The sequence below is a fragment of the Bombus vosnesenskii genome, unplaced genomic scaffold (assembly GCF_011952255.1).
Source record: "Bombus vosnesenskii isolate JDL3184/JDL3185 unplaced genomic scaffold, Bvos_JDL3184-5_v1.1 scf7180000013403, whole genome shotgun sequence".
NCBI classification, from domain to species: domain Eukaryota; kingdom Metazoa; phylum Arthropoda; class Insecta; order Hymenoptera; family Apidae; genus Bombus; species Bombus vosnesenskii.
The window spans coordinates 973,630-994,316 of NW_022883026.1; the positions used below are offsets into that span (position 1 = coordinate 973,630).

The 20,687-nt window shown below is 28.5% G+C and overlaps 3 protein-coding genes across 14 annotated transcripts in view; 1 reads left to right on the forward strand and 2 right to left on the reverse strand.

The window, feature by feature from the left end:
• LOC117237891 overlaps nt 1-4,395 on the reverse strand; it is a 34,475-nt gene extending 30,080 nt beyond the window's left edge. For 5 of the 12 annotated variants that reach the window (XM_033502306.1, XM_033502302.1, XM_033502299.1 and 2 more), the window contains exon 1: nt 4,211-4,395. The gene's annotated coding sequence lies outside the window, so the exon portion shown is untranslated. The remainder of the gene's footprint in view (nt 1-4,210) is intronic. The other 7 variants (XM_033502300.1, XM_033502308.1, XM_033502307.1 and 4 more) reach the window with 2 other exon arrangements.
• A 2,244-nt stretch (nt 4,396-6,639) lies between these two features.
• On the forward strand, nt 6,640-7,587 carry LOC117237895 (cysteine-rich PDZ-binding protein). The gene is made up of 2 exons (XM_033502319.1): nt 6,640-6,954; nt 7,179-7,587. The coding sequence occupies exon 2, from the start codon at nt 7,205-7,207 to the stop codon at nt 7,505-7,507; it is 303 nt and encodes a 100-aa protein (XP_033358210.1). The 5' UTR covers nt 6,640-6,954; nt 7,179-7,204; the 3' UTR covers nt 7,508-7,587.
• Nucleotides 7,588-11,918: 4,331 nt separating this feature from the next.
• On the reverse strand, nt 11,919-20,034 carry LOC117237892. Its single transcript, XM_033502311.1, has 4 exons — nt 19,562-20,034; nt 16,391-16,635; nt 15,686-15,836; nt 11,919-15,373 (listed from the first exon to the last, which is right to left on the reverse strand). Exons 1-4 carry the CDS (start codon nt 19,692-19,694, stop codon nt 12,507-12,509), a joined length of 3,396 nt encoding a protein of 1,131 aa, XP_033358202.1. The 5' UTR covers nt 19,695-20,034; the 3' UTR covers nt 11,919-12,506.
• Between the last annotated feature and the right edge of the window lie 653 nt (nt 20,035-20,687).

A 20,687-nucleotide genomic window follows, 5' to 3' on the forward strand; every position in this document is an offset into this window, starting at 1 on the left:
CCATCAGACCTACATTTATTTTAACAAATCACATAAGTAATGATATATACATATATCATTACTATATATATAGCGTTGTTACCGAATTCTAATTTCGTTTTGTATTCTCTTTTGCCATCATGCTTTTTTAAGATTTTATTTATATCGTTTTTATGTTACGAAATATAAATGTATTTGCATAATTGTCATTAGACACATAATGTAATTTCATAACAATTATGCGAAACAAATAAAGGAAAACAGTAGACAAGAAAATAGAGAAATATAAAAAAGAAGACAAAATGAAATAAATAAATGATAATGGTGTAAGAAACTGGATAGAATAATGAGACATGGAAATCGGTGAAAAGAAAGAAAAGGTGGTAAGAGGAGAGCGGAAAGTCAGGAGGTAAAAGGAAGTATACAATAAGAAAGACGAGTTCTAGTCAAAATAAACGAACAGAATGAGACAAAGGCAAAAGGATGAGAAGTTTGCGGATTTGAGGAAAACATGAAAACACTAGCAGAAGAAACATAAAGAAAGCAAGATGAAAGACGAGAAAGTGTATACTAGAAAGGGCTAGAGAGAAGACGAGGGTTTGGCCCGTGCTTCGTTGAGCGTGGAATCAATAGGAGGTCACTGGCACCAGTAGATACAATCGGCACATTTTAAGTCTACCTCGGTGTTGCACAGCTTGCTATTGTATTGACCCTGTTTCTCTTTATGATTAATTCGAGACATGTGCATATCCGTAATTATAATAATTTGCGCTGTATATTTCAACATTCTATTCCTATCTCTTCTACCCCCATGTTCCATTTTTTACTTTTCTTATTCTTCTTGAGAACAAGCATTGGGATGAATCATACAAATGACACCTTAATCCAGAAGCGATAGTTATTATTTTCTTCAATAGCAAGCAAGATTCAAACAGAGTGAAATCGTGCACTTATGAGATAAAATATTTTTTGTCAAAGCAATTAAAGAATCAATTTTATTTTATACTTTTATATATAAAAGATAAATTATTACATTTTGTAATATCGTATTGTTACTTAAATTAAATATTGTATTTGGATGTATCATATAATTAAAAGACATTGTATTTCGGTGTAACTTTTGTATTAAAATAAACTTTGGTTTGTTTTATTGATTCTTAAAATATAAATTTCTAAAATGTATTAGATTGTATTGTTATCTATGAAAATATTATTTTATAAACTTATAAGCTATCAATTTTTTAATGATTTTTGTCAATGCTAGTAAAAATTGTTTATTTATATTTTTTATGTACATGAAAAAGTCAATTTTAGTTTAAAAAATATAAGTATTACTTTTAGCCTTCAGGTTTTAATGTTATGAGTGTAATACGAATATAATTAATTTTATTCTTCCGCAATGATGTCTGATACGACACCAATGCTGTAACATGCAAAAAAATTATAAATTACATTAAAACGATAAGTTACGAATGTAAAATTTATCAAAAATATAACAATTAATAATTGAAGTATGAGAAATGGAATGAAGTACTTGGAAAAAATGGAAAAAGATAACTATAGTGTATATACAATATATACTAATAACGTAATGAATATTACTACTATAATACATATAATAATGTAATGAAACAATGAAATAATGAAAATTAATCTAAGAAAGTTATCATTTTCAAAAATGTGTTTTATTTTGTTTAAAATTCTTCCATATGTAATGGATCTTAATACCATAAGTTTTGTGAATTTTATACAGTATTATCTACGTGATGTAGTAGTAAATATCTATGTATATGTTAAATTTTGTCACTGCTGGTAACTTTAAGCTTACAATAGCAGGTTGCTATGGATATGCGTTTATTTCTCTCACACACATAATGTTCAGTTTTTGATACATGTACATATAAAGAAATGCTAGCAAATAACGTTTTTAACTCGTAAGTATGATGAAAGGAAAATAACTGATAATTTGCATTGTAAAATATTATATTATACAAAACTATCTTACGAACTTTTTTATTTGAAATTAGCATGTTAATTGTCACGTGTGCTGTCAGCGGTAGATGACGTCTTTCGTTACTGCATAGGTTAGTTTCATTTTTTTTTCATTTGTCAGTTTGACAGTCTGTGAGATATGCGGATTGTTCGCATGAAAATAGATCTTGCAATTTTGACTTAAAAATTAAGATATTAAAAAATATAATTCAGTTGAGGAATGCTTGCAAAAAATTTTGTTTATATTTTGTTCTTAGCAGTTAAAAGAAATATACGAAATAACTTTAACTCCAATTACGAAAAAAGTTTATGAAAAACATTCAGTTACTCGAGTACCGATGTAAATATATGTATAGATACTAGCTCTACATTGGTTCTAGCTAGTAATATAAAAAAATTACTATAAAAATCAAAATGAAAAGCTAATAACATTATATTATGTTTTTGTGATATATATTTCATGTTACACATTATTGATATAACAGAATATAATTTGATTAGTATAATGAATTTTTAAGTTGATATTTGATTGATATTTAATTTCATAAATGTTATATACTTAATACTTTTTTTAGAAGATTTTCAAAAACTTCTGTAGTTATTACACATACGTAATATAATTTTGGATATGTTATTAAATTATGTAAGTCGTATATACATATGTGAATGTTTTTAATTTAGAGATTTGTTTTTGCAACAAAAGACATGTAATGAGAAATAAAAAACGGAAATTAGAAAGTTAATGTAAATAATAAAATGCTTGTATACATTTACATGTGATGAGTATTAAAATGTTGTGATATCTTTCCTGTAATATTTATATAATCACTCGGAAATAAAAAAGGATATACATCCATGTAGTACACATATACAAGTATATCAACTTTCAAATTCAGTAATTTGATAATTAAAATTTTTCGATTTTGCATTTGAAAGAAAATGTTAAAAACGGTGTCGGTGGTTACGTATTTAGTTAAATATGTGCTATTTAAGACAAAGTATTTTACGCACTTATTTATATAGAAAATAACGAAGTTCATTATTATTATCTTCACATAAATTAAAAATTATTAGGAAACAATCGAGGAAGTGATATACGTTATACAATTAAAAGTATTTCATATTTTGCGTACGCTGAGTTATTATGTAAATTGGCATCGTTATTTTTATTCATCATTGTTTGCTATAATTATTCAAAATTGTACTTAACTGTGTTTTATTGTGTTTCACACATTGAAATCTTTTCATATTCCAGTATTTTTCCCCCATAAAAATCATATTAAATAATTTTAATTATAATAATTTTTAATAATTATCGATAATTTACTATTAAAAATACTAGCTTTTTGATTAAATGGAAATTGCAATATGTATATATCTATGTTCTTTATGTTATGTTCTTTATTTTAGCAAAATTTTTATTGAAAGAAATAACAATATTTCTTTTGAAATCATTTTTAAATATTCATTTTTAAAGATTATAGACCAATAGTCAATTATATAGTTTAAAACAAATATTATGAAAAAAGGTTGTGCTTAGATTTCTAAATAGAATTTATCTGACTGTATAGCGATTGTTCTTATGAATATTTCTGACAAAAATGAAATGCAGACTTATGGGTACTGGATACACCTGTTTAAAAATGAGAGCATCATGTATATTGCAAATTCTGTCGTCCGATACGTACGAATTATCTATTGTCTATCTGGATTATATTTTAAGAATCAAGATCGAATTTATTACTTATAATATATCTAAAAAAATCTCAAGGAGAAATCGATCGTACGATCTTATTTGTATTTGCATTCGTAAAAGAAAGGAAAACTTGAATGGAACCTACATCTGAAATGAGTTTAAATCAACGAAATTTCAATGAACTCGTATGCGTTTAATAGAAATTTTACGAAAAAATAGAGGAAGGGCTTTGGCTGTAGGCGTCTTTCTATCCAGAGATTTCGAGGGTGACTTGACCTCTTCGAACATCAAATTATGCATTTTTGAGCGAACTTAACAAAAATAGATGGACGTTTGATGCACGAAATAAAGTAAAATGCACGTTTTCACTATAAAAAAGAGACTAAAAATTCGTAATCAGGTCTTCTATTGGAGTCTCCCATCGCAATACGACTTGCGAGAAAGAGGAATCGATCCAACATGTTAACGCGTGTCTGGCATCGAGGATGGCAGCCACCCGAACAAAGTAAGTCTTTTAGGATAAATTTTATCGTTTCTATTTACCTTGTTGTATCCGTTTTAATGCGTTCACTCGTCACTGTGTTATGACACGATGCACTGAATTAAATTGTCACACGAAATGTCGCAATAATCTGGTAATACGGTCGCGAGTACACAGGTCTTCAGAGGATAGTCAGACACTGAACGAATAGATGGCGCCCAACACTTGTACGCCACCCCTAGCGTCGAATTTTCCTTCAACCCTCTTACTCCACTAACATTGCTTGCTGCTTTCGACTAGAGGGTTGATCGCGTGATTCTAATCAAACTAACGAAAGTCAGCGCCAGTTCTAACTACGTAAAGTTATCTATAACAGAGAGTTGTTGATGCTTTTAGTTAATTTGTCCATTGGAAATTCAATAAGCCAAAAGTATAATTAAGAATATCATCGTATATAGAAAAAAAGTATTGCTTGCCTCTAAAAGATTTACTGTATACATATACATATATGTAATAAAAAAGTTTTTTAAATACATAAATATAAGATTAATTATTGTCATACTAAACTATTGTAAGTAACTATTGTAAGATATTTAAGGACAATGTGCCTTAAAATGATATATTCTATACATATGTATAGGTAAAATATTGCTTTATATAATTGATTTTTGTAGAAAAATTATACAATGAATGCGTATATATTTTAATAAATTACTATCATTTTTATGTCATTATTTTTGCGTTTATAAACATATTTTTAAAATTATGGTTATAGAATTACAAGTTTATTTAGGAATTTAACAGAACTTAATGTCGTTATCTAGTTGCCATATCTAAGGCAATGGTTTCCTTATTTTAAGTCACATCTTTGGTTTTAAACAACTGATAAAGGAATTGAACAAGAATTGAACATGAAATAGATAATCAAAGAGAATCAACCAGACCAACTGCGGTTTTTGTTAATTTTTTCAAAACAAATATTTTAAATACTTTTATTACTTAAACATTATCTAAACATATGTATATTATTCTTACGCAAAAATCAGATAGATGATATGAAGTAAACATTATTTATTAATTGATATACGATGTAAACACTGTAACACAACAGAGATAAGTACATTGTTCATGTTAAAAGTATCTAAGTGCTTAAGAATATTACTAAGTACAATAAACATATATGTATAATAATATATTTTTTCCGCATGCTTTGTTTCTTTTAGAATGTCAGCTAGTGGCAATAATACAATAGAAATACATATATATGTATGCATTGTCCATATGTATCATCCGGTATTATGTATACATAATTATATTTTACTTGCATAGTTTATTGCATTCTGATTGCATCGCGTTTAGGAGTCTATGTTTTACTTATTTCGTGTTCAAGAAGAACTATATAGTACGTATAGGTACTTTACAATTTACACTCATCAATAAAAAAAAGGATCTATTTTTCAAATGAAATAATAAGAAAATAATGATTTTTAATTAATTTACCAACTTTGTACATTTTACCCATTTTAATTGTATAAAAATAATGACACTATTATCTTAAAACAAGTAACGTATATTTCAGGTTAATCATAGTTATGTTAAGAAAAAAACTGATATTTATTGTAACTTTTTAAGCTATTTTTGTTCTACACATGTTCAATTATTAACGCTTAAGGGATGAAAAATTTTTTGCAAGTCCTTCGCATAATGGGGCATTAGTTTAGAATATTGAAATGTTTATCTTACTATCGGATAAGATACCTACATGTATTCGCTTGGTAAGCAAAGCGAACAATTAACAGGAACGGATATATCCGCTATCCCCGCTCAAGAGGTTAATTTTTGTTTTAATGATTATATGCTATCACTTTGTAGTTTTATGTGATATTTAAATTTTTAGAACATAAACTGTAATAAAATACATTAATATAATGCATAAAGTGAATTTACTTGCTCCAACAATCGAGTATGTTTAATTTTTCATAAACTTGAACTGTGTGTGTGTACATGCTCAATATTTAAAATATGAAGTATGATAAATAAAGATATTTAGGATGTATTATCCAAATATTAATTTATCCTTATTATTTTTCTACATTAAAAAGTGTAGTGCTATTAGAATTTCAGTATATGCTTTGCTTATCTATGTATGTACATACATGTGTATATACCATACGTACATACACATATACAATGTGCGTAAATATGAATCTTATTTATTTAGTTTTTAGTGATATTAATAATAATTAAATAAGAAAATCGCCATCTATTACTGATCTGCAATTACAACTAAGTGGTATATATATCTGATAACTGTTGATTGTTATGAGATATGGATGAGATTGAAACTACGGCCATGTAAACAGGTCTTGACATTAAATAGGGAAACCGTCCGAAATTTGAGTCATGCAAAATCAACATGGAAGACAACAAAGTTCACGTTTTACGAGCCAGACAGAGATGAGTAGAGCGTCTCTGCCTCTGTGTGAAACATTCATAGCACGTTACACATGCGCAAAACATGGATCTTCTTGTCTTCCATGTTGCTTTTTTATGACTCAATTTTCGAGCGGTTTCTACTATGCTTTCGATATATAAGTGTTTAGTCCAGATGTTGAGACTTGTCTATATAACCGTGGATAAGACTATGATATTTGGGTTAGATATTTCTCGTAATTTATTTATTTGCAGTTAATATCTCGAATATTTATACTTATCGTTCATGATTAAAAACTAGTGTGGGATGTAGTCATATAAAATGTGTACTAATTAAAAGAGTAATATTTAATCATTAATAAGAGTTCTGAAGGTAAATTGAAAATATTTTAATTTGTTAATTTAAAAATATAAAATATTAAAAATTTATACTCATATCTGTTATTGGCCAATTATTTTAATTTCACGTTAACTTTTTTTTATCATTTTTCATTATTTTTTACATACATGTTAGTCCTAAATCTAACCTTTATTATTTAATTTTATGATGCAATATAATATAAAAATCACATATAACGAAGTTTTACTATATTTCAGAATTGAAGTTTCAAGTCTAATACAAAATGGTCTGTGAAAAATGTGAAAAAAAATTAGGAAAAGTCATAACTCCAGATCCTTGGAAAAGTGGTGCACGGAATACAGTAGAAAGTGGGGGACGTAAAGTTGGAGAAAATAAAGCACTTTCTGCAGGGAAGGCAAGATTTAATCCCTATACTGTTACCTTTGAAACTTGCAGAATATGTAGACAGAAAGTACATCAAGTTGGATCACATTATTGTCAATCATGTGCATATAAAAAGGCTATATGTGCAATGTGTGGTAAAAAGCTAATGAGTACAAAGAACTATAAACAGTCTGCTACTTAAATATTAAACTTAATGGATTTGTTTGTAAATTTACATTATGATAGATGTAGATTGGTATAAAGAAATTAATTTGACTTGGACAGATATTTTGTCTTGATATAAATAATAATTATATATATATGAGTATTCCTTATATTATTTTAATAAAATACGGTAGGATGTACAAAATATGTTAATTAAATGTATAATATAGCATTATATCTAATTTTGCTTATCTATTCATAAACATGAATAACCCTGGTGACTATTTTTAAAACATCTGATAATATGAAAACAAAAGTTGAAAGAATGGAAATTATTAATGTTTATACCTGGAATATACCTATTTTGAAATGTAATTTACTAAAATATAAAAACATTTATAATTTAAAATAAGGTTAAAATAGATATACATACATATATCCATACGAATTCATGTTATTATTTTTAAGTGGTAAATCTACACCTAAATTGCTTTTTTTTATTTTATATTTAAAATATATTTGAAATATATATTATTTTATATCTAAAAATATTGTTGTCATATTTTATACAAGACAAAATTGTACTATTTTCACAAACATAAGTTTATGTATTTTGTATACCATAACAGCTTTTGCTACTTAAATATGCATTATATATGTTTAATATTACTCAAAATGAATATGTAAATTTTAGCATAATAAATTAAACAATGTTTAACGTATAAAGTTTATGATATATATTACAGATTTTGGATTTTTAGATAGTTACCTTCAACATTACATTCAACGGCTTCATAAATATATGTTTAGATACAATTGTTTAAATTTTTGTGTATGTCATCCGGTATTTTGTAATGAATTTACTTTTATCAGATAAAATCCAGTTGAAATGAAACGTATACGTCGAAATTAAAATTTATATCAAACTGTGGTCTTTAGTTTTTCATTTGAAACATCTTCCGAGTACAGTTCTCAATTCGATGCTAAATTTTTATCGATAATTTTTTAATTTATAAAAATACGATCGATGCCAACGAAATTGTAAACTAAATGTGAAGATATGAAAAATATTTTTAAAATACATACAAGTTTGTATGTTTGTTATTTTATACAGCTAAACCAAAAATTATCATAATTGCTTAAATCTTGTTAAGCATCGAAGAAAACTGGTCTCATAACTATATAATGAAATGATTAAAATACATCAGATTATAAGTATCAATAACATATATTTACAACATTTTACATACATCAGACGATTCGAAAAATTTCGTATCGTTGCAAGAAGTCTATTTAAATACAGAAAATGGAGTTTTGTCTAATATATGTATTCGTACTATATAGATATTTTCTAAACTGTTACATTCGTTTTGTTAGTAAATACTTGTCTGATTCTTTATTTTTAACATTAATGTGTATAATTTTATTACAATATTTTGCAGTTTATGATTATATGGTCCAATAAAGTCCTTCATTTTGTTAGATTCTTATATAATAAGAATCGTTCACAGTAGATAACAATTAAGGAACGCATAAAAATAGCAATATACAAGAAATGGGAATGTTTAAATAGCATTGTTTACAGATTAGTACAAAATGTTCTTGGACAATATTAGTATTTCAACAGCAGATAAAAACTACTAAAGATATTCCCTTTTTTATTTTAAAACTTCAATTTCTTTTTTTAACATCGAAATGAACTAATCTGTTTTGTTTAATTTGTTAAGTTAATACTAAGAAAAATGTAAAATCATTCAACATGTGACTCAGATGGATTTCACATGTATAGTACATTATTTTGGCGTACATATAAAAAAATTTTACTTAATTAATTACTTTCCTAAAAATTACAAATTGTTATTTAAGTCTTAGTAATGTTAAGAACTCTAAAGAAAATTTAATTATAATAAAGTATTCATTTTTGATCATTTGCCTCTCGAATTGAATCATGCATAACGAAACATCTGTAACTGGCCTCTATTTACAACAAAAAACATTTCTAACTGTACACTCTTTTTCTTAATAAAAATGTACATATATATTATTTAACAAATAAAATTGCACTTTAATTTTGAAGAAATTGCGAAATAGATGACTTATTTTAGCAAACATGATCTTATATTTACATGTAAAATTATTTCAAGAAGAAATTTAGTTATCACTAGCAATATCAATCTAAGGCATATTGAAACATATATCATTATTTTACTTAAAAATTAAGGTATTTTTGTTTGCATAATTTGCATAATTTATATATTTATTCAATTTCTTATACAAGAAATTATTTTTCGAATTATGATATTCACGTATGCACACAGCCTTATAAATAATCGAAATGCACACAGGATGGTTCTAAAACAGGTTACCGAATAAACAGACTAGAAAAAGCACCTATACTTCAACCAAAATCCTACACATGTACTAAATTATTGTCAAGTTCCAAATATGAGAAAGATTGATATAATAATTTTGAAAGTATGCTTTTATATTTATATTTGTGACATCTCATTTAATTTATAAGATCAGTATGAAAGAATAGATTTATTTAGAATTTATGTAAATGATATATATGTATATAAATACTATTTTTTTCTATAAGAAATAATTTTCTATATTTGAAATTGAAGCCATGATGAAATGGATTAGCGTCAATAACAATTTTAAATATAAAACTGTGTGATTATTTTTGCATCTCAAATATATATTGATGAGATAATAATTTGAAACACTTCCTATCCTAAAATTACATGCATACAAAATGTTGATATGATTTATAAGTGAAGATGAATAAAGTGAGAGATAATATTATGTAAACATAATTATGACAAATTATTGATTGCTTATTTCACTAATCTGTTAAATCAATGTATAATTAGCTTCTTGAAATTTTCCTATATACATATATACGTATAATATAATGTTTTATTATGTTCCCTTGTTTTTCAAATATTCTCAATTAACAATATATAGTGGACGGATTTAATAACATGAAATAGAACCTTTAAATGTTTACTATATATAACATATATCAATAAACAAATGTGGCAAAATTCTGTGTACATATATTCATAGTGTTTTGCAGCAAACTGCAGTGAAATGATGAGTAACATGAGGTAAAGATGATTGTTACAATTTTTGTTATTTTTTTGTATTTTTCTTCAATGATGATTACTTCGCCGTAAATTGAAATGAAGAAAATATGATTATATAGAAGAATTATGAAAATACCAAAATCATGATTCCTACAACAGATAGAACATATTATTTTCTAGTGTAGAAAGTCTAGAAGGTTAGAAGTTTAATAGAGAAACTTTTATTCGGTAAAATAATAATATAATAGAATTTGATAACGTATACAAACATATTGCTATATGTTTGTATAACCAAAGCTTTATAACTGGTTTTGTCGTCGTTTATCGTTATATTATATATTTTATGTACATTTTATAATATAAACATCGTTTATAAGCTCTCATATGAGTTATTTTTGTAAAAAGATGTTAATAATTATCAGCAGTGTTTAAAAAATATTCATTTTATATTTAAAAAATGATACTATTATAATTATTAATTTATTTTTTATATGAAGTGATAATGTATGGTAATAAAATAGTATGGTCATTATATAATATTCGTACATTATAACAACAACATTATTTCATATTGTTACAGTTTTGCTTTGCCCCATGTTACCCTATTATTGTTAATATTGCGTTAATATAAAGTACAATAATAATAAGTATAAAAAAATGAATTTTTCCTACAGTCATATCCATAAATATTTATATTTTTACACATATAAAAAAATTTAGAAAAACTTATAATAAATATTTTTGCCTCGTACTGAATTTGTGTTGATCAAATTGTGACATATCATCTAATATCAATAATCGAATCGATAATTTTAGTGTTAACATTCTCATATATCATATGGTCATTAGTTAGTAGGTATTTATTGTCTTAACATTTGTTTAATAATTATACACATGTATATGTAAATTTCTAATAAATCGTGATTTAATACACGCATAAATCATTTATTGCGATAGATCATCTATCACAGTCTGATAGTATACGAGCATTCAATAGATAAAAAATATTCAAATATATATACATATAGCAATAATTAATATATTTAAAAATTTACAATATTTTAAATTCATTTTCATAAAATGTGAATTTTGAATGATTTTGCTAATTATATTGTTTCTATGAATTATATGTTTAAGTTAATTAATATTATTGTATTTGAAATTTCAATAATATGGATTTGTATAATTATTGCTCATTTATAACCATGTATTATGTAAATGTATTAATAATTTTATTAATCAATTTCTGGAATATTTTAAACCATAGCCTTGTAATTTCTTATTATTGTAATAAAGTATGATGTTTAAAAAAACGCGTGTAAAATACATACAATTTTTGGTATGTATGATATTCTTTAATACTGTACTATTTTACACAGATGCGAATCATATATAATACAAATTTTAATTGTAATAATTTTTAAAACAAGAAATGTGTTATAAAATAAATATAATTATAACAACAAATATTTTTATCAAATGATCAGAAAACATGTTTTTTTAAACAAGAGCCAGTCTTTTCAGAAGATTGAGGAAGATACTAGATAAAATTTTCTTCGACTAGTTCAAGAGCAGATCTATTCTGGATGAGCACTATAAGTAGTACATACATATTACGATCGATGTGATTTCTCCATATGAAGAAGTTTAAGTACAGTATATTCTAATTTTAGCTATATATAGTATTAAAATTTTCATATTTTTTGATTATAATATCTGTCTTATTCCTGTACTAAAAAAAAAAAAAAAAAAAAAAAAAAAAAATGGTTAGTAGAAAAAATGTTGCTAATAATTTGCAATGTTTAGAATTGCTCCTTCAGTTTATAATATGTATTTATTACTTTCAATCTAAACCCACGAAAACATTATTGATTATTGTGTAATTCGCTAATACTTTATTCTTATGTTCGATTTTATTTTTTATTCCCTAAAATAATTCATCGATCATGTCTCTGCGGACCAATTATCTGGTTGTTTGATTTCATGAGACGCGTCTGAACCATCTGAATCTTTTGATTCATTAGATTTATATTCGGTTACATAAATAACTTGTTTTTCTGTATTTCCTTTTTTATTAGATTTCGTAATGTCTGTTCTTCTGGGAGGAACGGGAGGCTTTTTATTAGTTGTAGGTTTTCCATTTGAAGTTGTTTTGATTTCGTTTTGCATCGGTTTCTTACCCTTACTTTCCACTGTGGAAAGTGTTTCACTGCTCTCGTTGTCATCTTCTTGAAATTCCTCTCTATTAGTAGAAAGTTTGATTTCCGTAATATAAGTCGTTTTTTGTGGCATTGGCGTATCTGGGAGTGGTGGTCGATTATCAAAGTCTTGTGGATTATAATCCATTGATTCACCAACTAGCCCGCTATCTTCACTGTTTTCACCACTCGAAACACTGATATTGTTAATGTTACGACGATCCTCACGATCAAATAAGTTTTTGTTATTTATAGTTACACCAGAACCGAATTCGTATTCGTCTTCGTCTTCGTCTTCATCATTTTCTCGATCGATTCTTTGATTTATGGGGACTCCAATTACTCGTTTTGACGACGAGTTCGAATTTAGTGATGACTTTTCACTTCTACTTTCTTTATCTTTAAACGTCGATCCATGGATATGGGACATCGAGATTTGTTCCTTTTCATCGTTAATTGTTATCGAATTGGAACTACTACCTTCCATTGAATTGGGAGAATAGTCTTGTAAAGGTATTGGGGTTGATGATCTTTTTGTAAATGATTTTTTCTTGCAGGTTTCATGACGATTACAGTTCTCATCGCATGCATGGCATCCTCTCTTAATATTAATTTTTGTCACTGGTTCTTCATTGACAGATTTTTTACCGGCATATGAAATCATTTCATTCGACGTTAATGAACTATCTTCTTTCCAGTTTTTGAAACGAAATAAATCATGTTTAGAGGAATCTAATAATGTCGGCTTTTGTACATATGTTTCAAAATGTTTCAAAGCTTTCTCGAAATCTTTATTCACTATTTTTTCATCGTGGTCCGAAAATTGTTCATTTATTATCATACTATCATCGTTAAAATCATCGGGTAATGAGATTTCCTTTTTAAATTGTAATTCTACTTCTTCAACTGTAGGACTTTTAATAACATTTCCATCATTAACAATTCTGACCAGAGAATTATCTTCATCTGGATTGAACATTCGTTCTGCATGAATAAATTCTTCTGTAAGTCTTTTGCTCAAGGGAAGATTATAAAGTTCGATACTAGTTTCGTCGTCTGTAGGATTTAGTTCTTTCGAGTCAGAAGTTTCATCTTTTAACTTAATTTCTATAGAAGACTTAGATCGTTCGAGCGAACCATTACTCTTTTTTCTAATTTTTGATTTTTTCGACTTATCTTCCGAATCCTGTTTTTTACGCCATACAACATCTTCTAAATTACCCCATTCATTCGACTTTTTCAATAATCTTCTATCAAAAGTATCCATTTGATCAAGCTTAGTTAAATCTTCCGTAGATTCATTAATATCCTCCGGTGGTAGAGGTGCTTTACGTTTCTTCGTGCCGGTATCAGTCATGTCCAGACTTTGTGCTCTTTCAAGTGTTGCCGACGTTCTGCATTCGTACTTTGATAGATCACCTAAGCTCGCAGCTTTTCTGTAAACATCGTCTTCTTCATCTTCGTCGTTATTTGTCTCCGGTACAGGTGTCCGATGAATGGTGATATCAGCCGAGTTCAATTCGATAGTCGTAAAACTGTTTTGAATTTCGCTGTCAGTGTCAGATTCAGAGTGTCTTCCATCAATTATCAAAGTTTCTACTTTTTCTTCTACACGTGGATCTATTCTTTCTGTAGTTTCGCGTACTTTCTTTATATATTCAGATAAAGAATCCGTATAATCAGTAATACTATTGATTTCATCTTCTTTTCTCAAATCGTATTCTTTCGTAGTCAACGAATCTTTCTTCATAGTAGAAGTACATTCGATATCGTAATTATTGCTTTTTGGTGGCGGTGGAGCTTTCCTTTTATTCTTTTGCTGATTTTTGGAATCCTCTACCTCGATGGAATCTACATTTTTTGATATATTTAATAGCTCAGAACTATTTTTTCGGTTTCTACGAGCGGCCATGGCTGCGTTATGAACTTCTGTTGGTACTTCGGATGGTACATGAATCGACGTATCACTAAGTTTGCTGCTTTTATTTAATGTATCGTTATGCAGTTCGAAGGTATCATTTTTCCCCTTAGAAACTTGCAATACTTGTGACGTTTGTTGACATTGAGCTTCTTCCTTTTTGTCACCAACTCTGGAAGCTTCGTTCATATTTGACAAATGTTTCTCTGTATCGAGTTTCTTTGAATGTTTTCTTTCAAGATTTGTGTTATGTTCATTTTGATTTTCAATGCGATGAACAGTTCCATCAAGGGAGGGTAAAACTTTAATACCAAATTTATAGTGATTGCCCTTGGACTCGTCGTGACATTTTTCAAATATTTGACTATTTGGTGTGGATTTTGTGGATTTCAAAGTCGAATTCATCGTCGAATAGTTAGAATTGATAGAGTCATTCGGGTCAACTATGAAGAGTCTCTTCGCAATACTCTTCGATTGTGAGAGTTCTGGAATTGATTGACTCCTGTATAAAGGATGACAAATTCTTGCCGCGCTAGGACCAACACTTTTTTTCAAAAGTGTGGTTGGCTTCGATCCAATTCCACCGCTTTCTACTTCAAGCTTTACGTCGTATGGCGAAGCATAACTTAAAATCGTTAAGGCATCCTCGTAGACCATATTCCGAAAACTGATTTTTACACTAGCTATACGATCACCTGTGAAAATAGTAATGTAATAATAATAATGTAATAATAATGTAATAATAATATAATGAATAATAGTAAAATTAAGTTTCTTCAAATTAATTGCTATTTACATATATTTAGTATTTAATAAGGGTGATTCTACGTACAAGAATAAATCGAAGACGTGGAATAAAATTCTTTTAACCGAATCTTCGTTTTCAAGAGAATCGAATTTGAAAATATGTCAAGCAAATTTAAATTTGGCTAATTATCGACTGGTTATAAAGGTATAACGATTGCTTTAAAATATTTAGTTTCTCGGATATAAAAATAACGACTAACCTGGATGTATTCGACCGGATTCCGATGCAGGTCCACGATGTAGAAGATCTTTAACAAAGATTCCTTCTCTCATATTGCCGCAAATATTAAATCCCAGCCCTGTGAAATCTCGGCTTTTTAAGCTAACTATATTGATCCTTGTTGCTTTCGGCTGTATAAAAAGAAATCTCTGATTAGTCGAATTGAAAATAACACATTATCGATAATTGCAATGTTACAAGTATTATTCCTTTCAATAAATCATATTACACATATTAAAATAATAATTTAACATATTCTTTTCCTATTCTTTTGAAATCATCAGTGTTCTTTGATCTACATAGAAAACTTCCGTTTTATTATATTACGTGTGCTTCTTCTTATATTCACTTCTTACATACATTTCAAACGTTCATTTTGTAAAAATTAGCTTTATAATTCGACTCATACGCCATGGACTTCCTCCTCGCCAAGAAACATAAAGGCACGTATCGAAGATGGCTAGATTAACTGTACATCCAACCAAATTTGGCTATGCACAATACCTTCTATGTTTGGAATATCGAAAGGAAATGTTTATTTTATAATCACTGTAGCCTGCTTCATAAAAGACTTTTACATGCATATGCATATTCTTTTCGTATTTTTCTTACAACGTTGTGTCTTCGTTCGTAATATAACCTCTGTATTACATCGTGAAACGGGCGAAAAAGAGATAGAACTTACTCCAAGGCACGAATCGTCCAGAGTTTTTCGTTTATCGGTGCGGTTAGTCGAGCCCAGTCCTAAGGATGTCCAGGAGGTAGACCATCGTGTAGAATCTTTGCTTGAAGTGTCTCCAGGTGTCAGAGACACCGGTACCTCTCGAATTCGGTTACTTGACGATATCGTGACATCCTTGAAACAGGGATTGTCAAAGGCATAGGCTTCTTCGACGATTTCTGGATCAGTCACCAGTACTAAGTGTTTTCCTAAAGATATTTGTTTGATATTATTATTGATCGAGATTAATTATTTCGAATGATTAAAAATGAATGTTTTCACAGGATTTGTGTTTTTATATCCTACTTTTAAAATATACTTTTCTAATAAATAAAATAAATTCTCATGGCGGAATACTTGCCTCGAAAATGATTATATAAGTATTTGAATTTTAAATTACTTTCTATCCGGGCAAATGTTCGATAAATATTATTTTTCGTTTAACCATATTGCCTATCTATCGGAATTTGATATATTTTTTTACATGACATTGTTATCGCATAAGCTACGCTTATAGTAATTTAACTACTCCTTCTCTGTTTACAAATTGTAAGATATTCCGATATGTTATATAAAAATAAGAATTTTTTTTAAAAGATACATTAATTAACAGAGCGAATACGATTTTCATAGTATATGTATAATACGCGTTTATTCGATATCGTTGTAGTTCGTTGATGCCAGCTATTCTGCTTGAATTATCTGATTCCGCCTGTTCGTGCTCATTTATGTTCGTTTGTTATAATATACAGACGGATCTTAATAAGCGCCAAGAAAGTTAAGTTTTACGATCCTGAAAGAAAAACTGAGATACAAACGCGTGCTATATGGACAACAGAAAACTCTTTTATTACGCTATTACTAATTAATATTACATATTGACTTAACGGTCTAGACGAATAGATTATATGTACATACGTACGATGTATTAAACGACGCATCGAATTAATATAAAAAAATTATGTATATAAGGAAATAATATAATGGATATTGGTCATGTTAGAGATATTTGAGAGATATTACGTAAATTATATTACTACATACGGTGACATCATTCTACAGATTTGCGCTTATTTACCGCGTTTAGCATACTCTTGTCTGCCTACTACGTTTACGCATATATTAAAAATTACATGCTATTCTGGTTGTTTCAAAGTGCATTTTTCATTTACGAAGAAACTTAAATCACGAAATGAGTTCGATTCTCCTCGGTAGATTTAATTTACACAATTAGTAAGTTTCGTTATTATTCAGTTCTTTCTGCTAATTTATAATAAAACTTATAATAAAGAAAAACTAATTTATAATAAGAATATATGTATGTACTTGTGTACTGTGTATCACATATGTACCAGGAAGCACTATACTTGTATGAATATGTATGAATATGTAGTACAATATATTATCGAGATAGTACAAGTAAATTTCGACTGCCCTTTGTACGAACAATAACTTCAATTTGTGTATTTCAAGAATATTTGTTTACTATAAATGCTTTAAATTTACTTTGAAACATTATCACTCTACTACTATGCTCATCATTTGATCAGATAATGATTAATTTTATATATGTGTTTGTTTCTCTACACATTCATATAAAAGTTAATCAATATTAAATATAAATAAATCTTCATCATTAAATTAATTGCTATTTATATCCAATGTATCAAATATTTTCAATTATAACAGAGTTCTTATAATTTGAATCGCTTATTTCAGATAATCTCAGATTCCATTTAACCATTATTAGGTAATTCGATGCTTGTTAAGTAACAACATTCATTTGTCACTTTTAATATCTTTCCCTACTGTACTTGCTATTATTATTTTAACTTTTATTTTCATTATATATTTATACAATCTTATTCATTTCGCAATTGATTAAACTTTCATTTCTACAAATTAATTTTGCGTGTGATTTAAATTTCATACAGAATTAATAAATATTTATAAATGCAATTATCATTAATGCTGTGATATACGTAACTATAATTATATAGGAATATTTTCTAACTATTTGGTAATTCCGAGGTAAATAAAAGAAAAGAAAAAAAAGGAGAAAAGTTCAAAAATTGAATTGGTAGTTCTTCTTATATTTATATATTATTTTGAATTGAAAAACACTGCTTAACTATCTATATCGGCTCTGTACCAATTTAACGTTCCACGTGTAGTATATTCTATAATCCTAAAAGTCGATCCCAAAGTAAAGAATGCACATTCCGTAGGAGATATTTTACATTCTAATCTGTAAACATCATTCCACCAGATAGAGATTCCAATGTATCGAGCTAGAGAGACTTTCGTGTCTTATTGTGTCTCTCGAGTGGCACTTCAAGGTCTACCTTTTGCGTGGATATACGCATCAATTGCGACGCAATAGCGAAAAGGTTTGTAATATGCAACACACGTTGATAGAATGTACGAAATGGCAAGGAATATTTCTTTGAATTTCTTTTACTATGATATATATCGTTCTATTATCCCTAATTATTCATGTAAAATTTTTATGACAACTCTTCGGAGATTAACCAATCTACTTAGTAGGTCATTTCAATAGATAGATATTTTCTACATCTTCAATGACACATAATGTTTTGGTTTACAGAATGTTTTACATCACAAAGTTGTACTGTTGAGAAACATCGATTAGTTACATAATTGTATTTCTTTCATCTATCAGTTCGTCAGTTGTGTCTAAATTGCTCAACTTTCAGTCGATCGATTAGAAAATATGCATATAATTGTTCCGCGTGCCAGGGCGGAGTTCTTTTGCATCGTGCATTTGATGTATTTCTATAGAAGTTGCGAAGAAATAACGCGTAGGAATAAATTCCGATTTATTGTGCAATAAACCTCATCGACTTTGCATATGCTTGGTATCGTAAAAGTATGACTACAAGTCGGTAAGTGCAACAAATTGTTATCCTCAATGATAAAATACCATTGGTTCTTTGAATGAGCAAATTAGTTGTCGCAAGAACGTCGTTGCAATAGCTTGAATTTAACAGCTAGAGCGCGCTCGAGCGAACACAGGATCATGAATGTAAACCACGATCTGTCATTACGGATCCTATGACACATTATTACCGGCAGTTGATAGGATTTCTATATCTATGAAATACGAGGACTCACCCTTGTGCCTACGCCACTGTCTGTAAAGGAGCGCAGCAACCAGCAGCAGGAGAATTGTTGTAAGGAAAGTACCGATTACAGCCCCTGCCACATTTCCTGCCCCAAAACAGGTATCCCGTGGCTCGTCCTCCATTGCTCCTTCTTAAACTCTCCTTCGATACATTTCCAACCTGGCTGCTGCAGCGTACTCACGTTTCTTCTTCAAGAAATATCCGTCCTAAACCTTTGAACAGACTAGGCTTCACACTGTTCACCGCGATTCCGTTCGATGTGCACAAGAAGACATTATTTTCACTTCGTGAGTCGTTGCCCTTTACCGAAGAATCAGCACCGCGATCGGAGACCGTCCTACTGCCGTGACACCGTGCACGATACTAAAGAGAAAGAGAAGAAGTAGTAAGAGAAAGAGAAAAGAGAGAACGGCCCCATGGATCGAGTAAAACAGGTAGCTGCGCAACAGGTGCTTCTGCCTATGAGGTGGGGATTCCATCTCTGCACAATTTACAGAGGGCCGGGGGCAGGGAGGGAACGAGTATGCGAGATCAGTGGGGGACCCTGGCATTCCTTCACCGTTTCAGAGCTGACCGTATTTCTCATACCTCATACCTAGCCTAGAAGTATTGCATGAATGTAAGCCGTAGGAGTGTAAAGAAATGATTCTTATATGGATTAATTTTTATAAAGCGGAAACGCACGCGCCGCTATTGTTACAAATCACTTTTCAAGAATAATTCACAACCCTTGAATGATGATACATCAGCCAATAGTATATATTATTTGGTAAAAGTATTTAAGAAAATGATAATAAATTAATGATTAACGTGTAATTTAGATGAATACATACAATGTGTATAGATGTAATTAGGAAATGAAAATTTCAAATCTTTCATATATGATGTTAAGTTACTCAATAAGAATTTTAGAAAATAGAACATTATTAGTTTATGACTGTTATTTATTACTTAAATTTTACATAAGGATTATTGTTAACTAAACTTTTGCTGATGTGTGATAATGTGTAAATCGACTTAAAAAGCAAAACAGTTGTTTTAAAAGTACCATTACTATAAAAAGTTACATTTAGTAATATTATTAGATAATAATTATAAATTCCCTAAACTATGAA

Excerpts from the sequence above, each read along its gene's own strand:
- LOC117237892 (XM_033502311.1), bottom strand. The coding sequence starts at position 19,694 with ATGGAGGACGAGCCACGGGATACCTGTTTTGGGGCAGGAAATGTGGCA. Across the intron at positions 15,837-16,390 it reads TGGACGATTCGTGCCTTGGA|CCGAAAGCAACAAGGATCAA; the intron begins GTAAGTTCTATC and ends CTTTTTATACAG. Across the intron at positions 15,374-15,685 it reads ATCCGGTCGAATACATCCAG|GTGATCGTATAGCTAGTGTA; the intron begins GTTAGTCGTTAT and ends CTATTTTCACAG.
- LOC117237895 (XM_033502319.1), top strand. The coding sequence starts at position 7,205 with ATGGTCTGTGAAAAATGTGAAAAAAAATTAGGAAAAGTCATAACTCCA.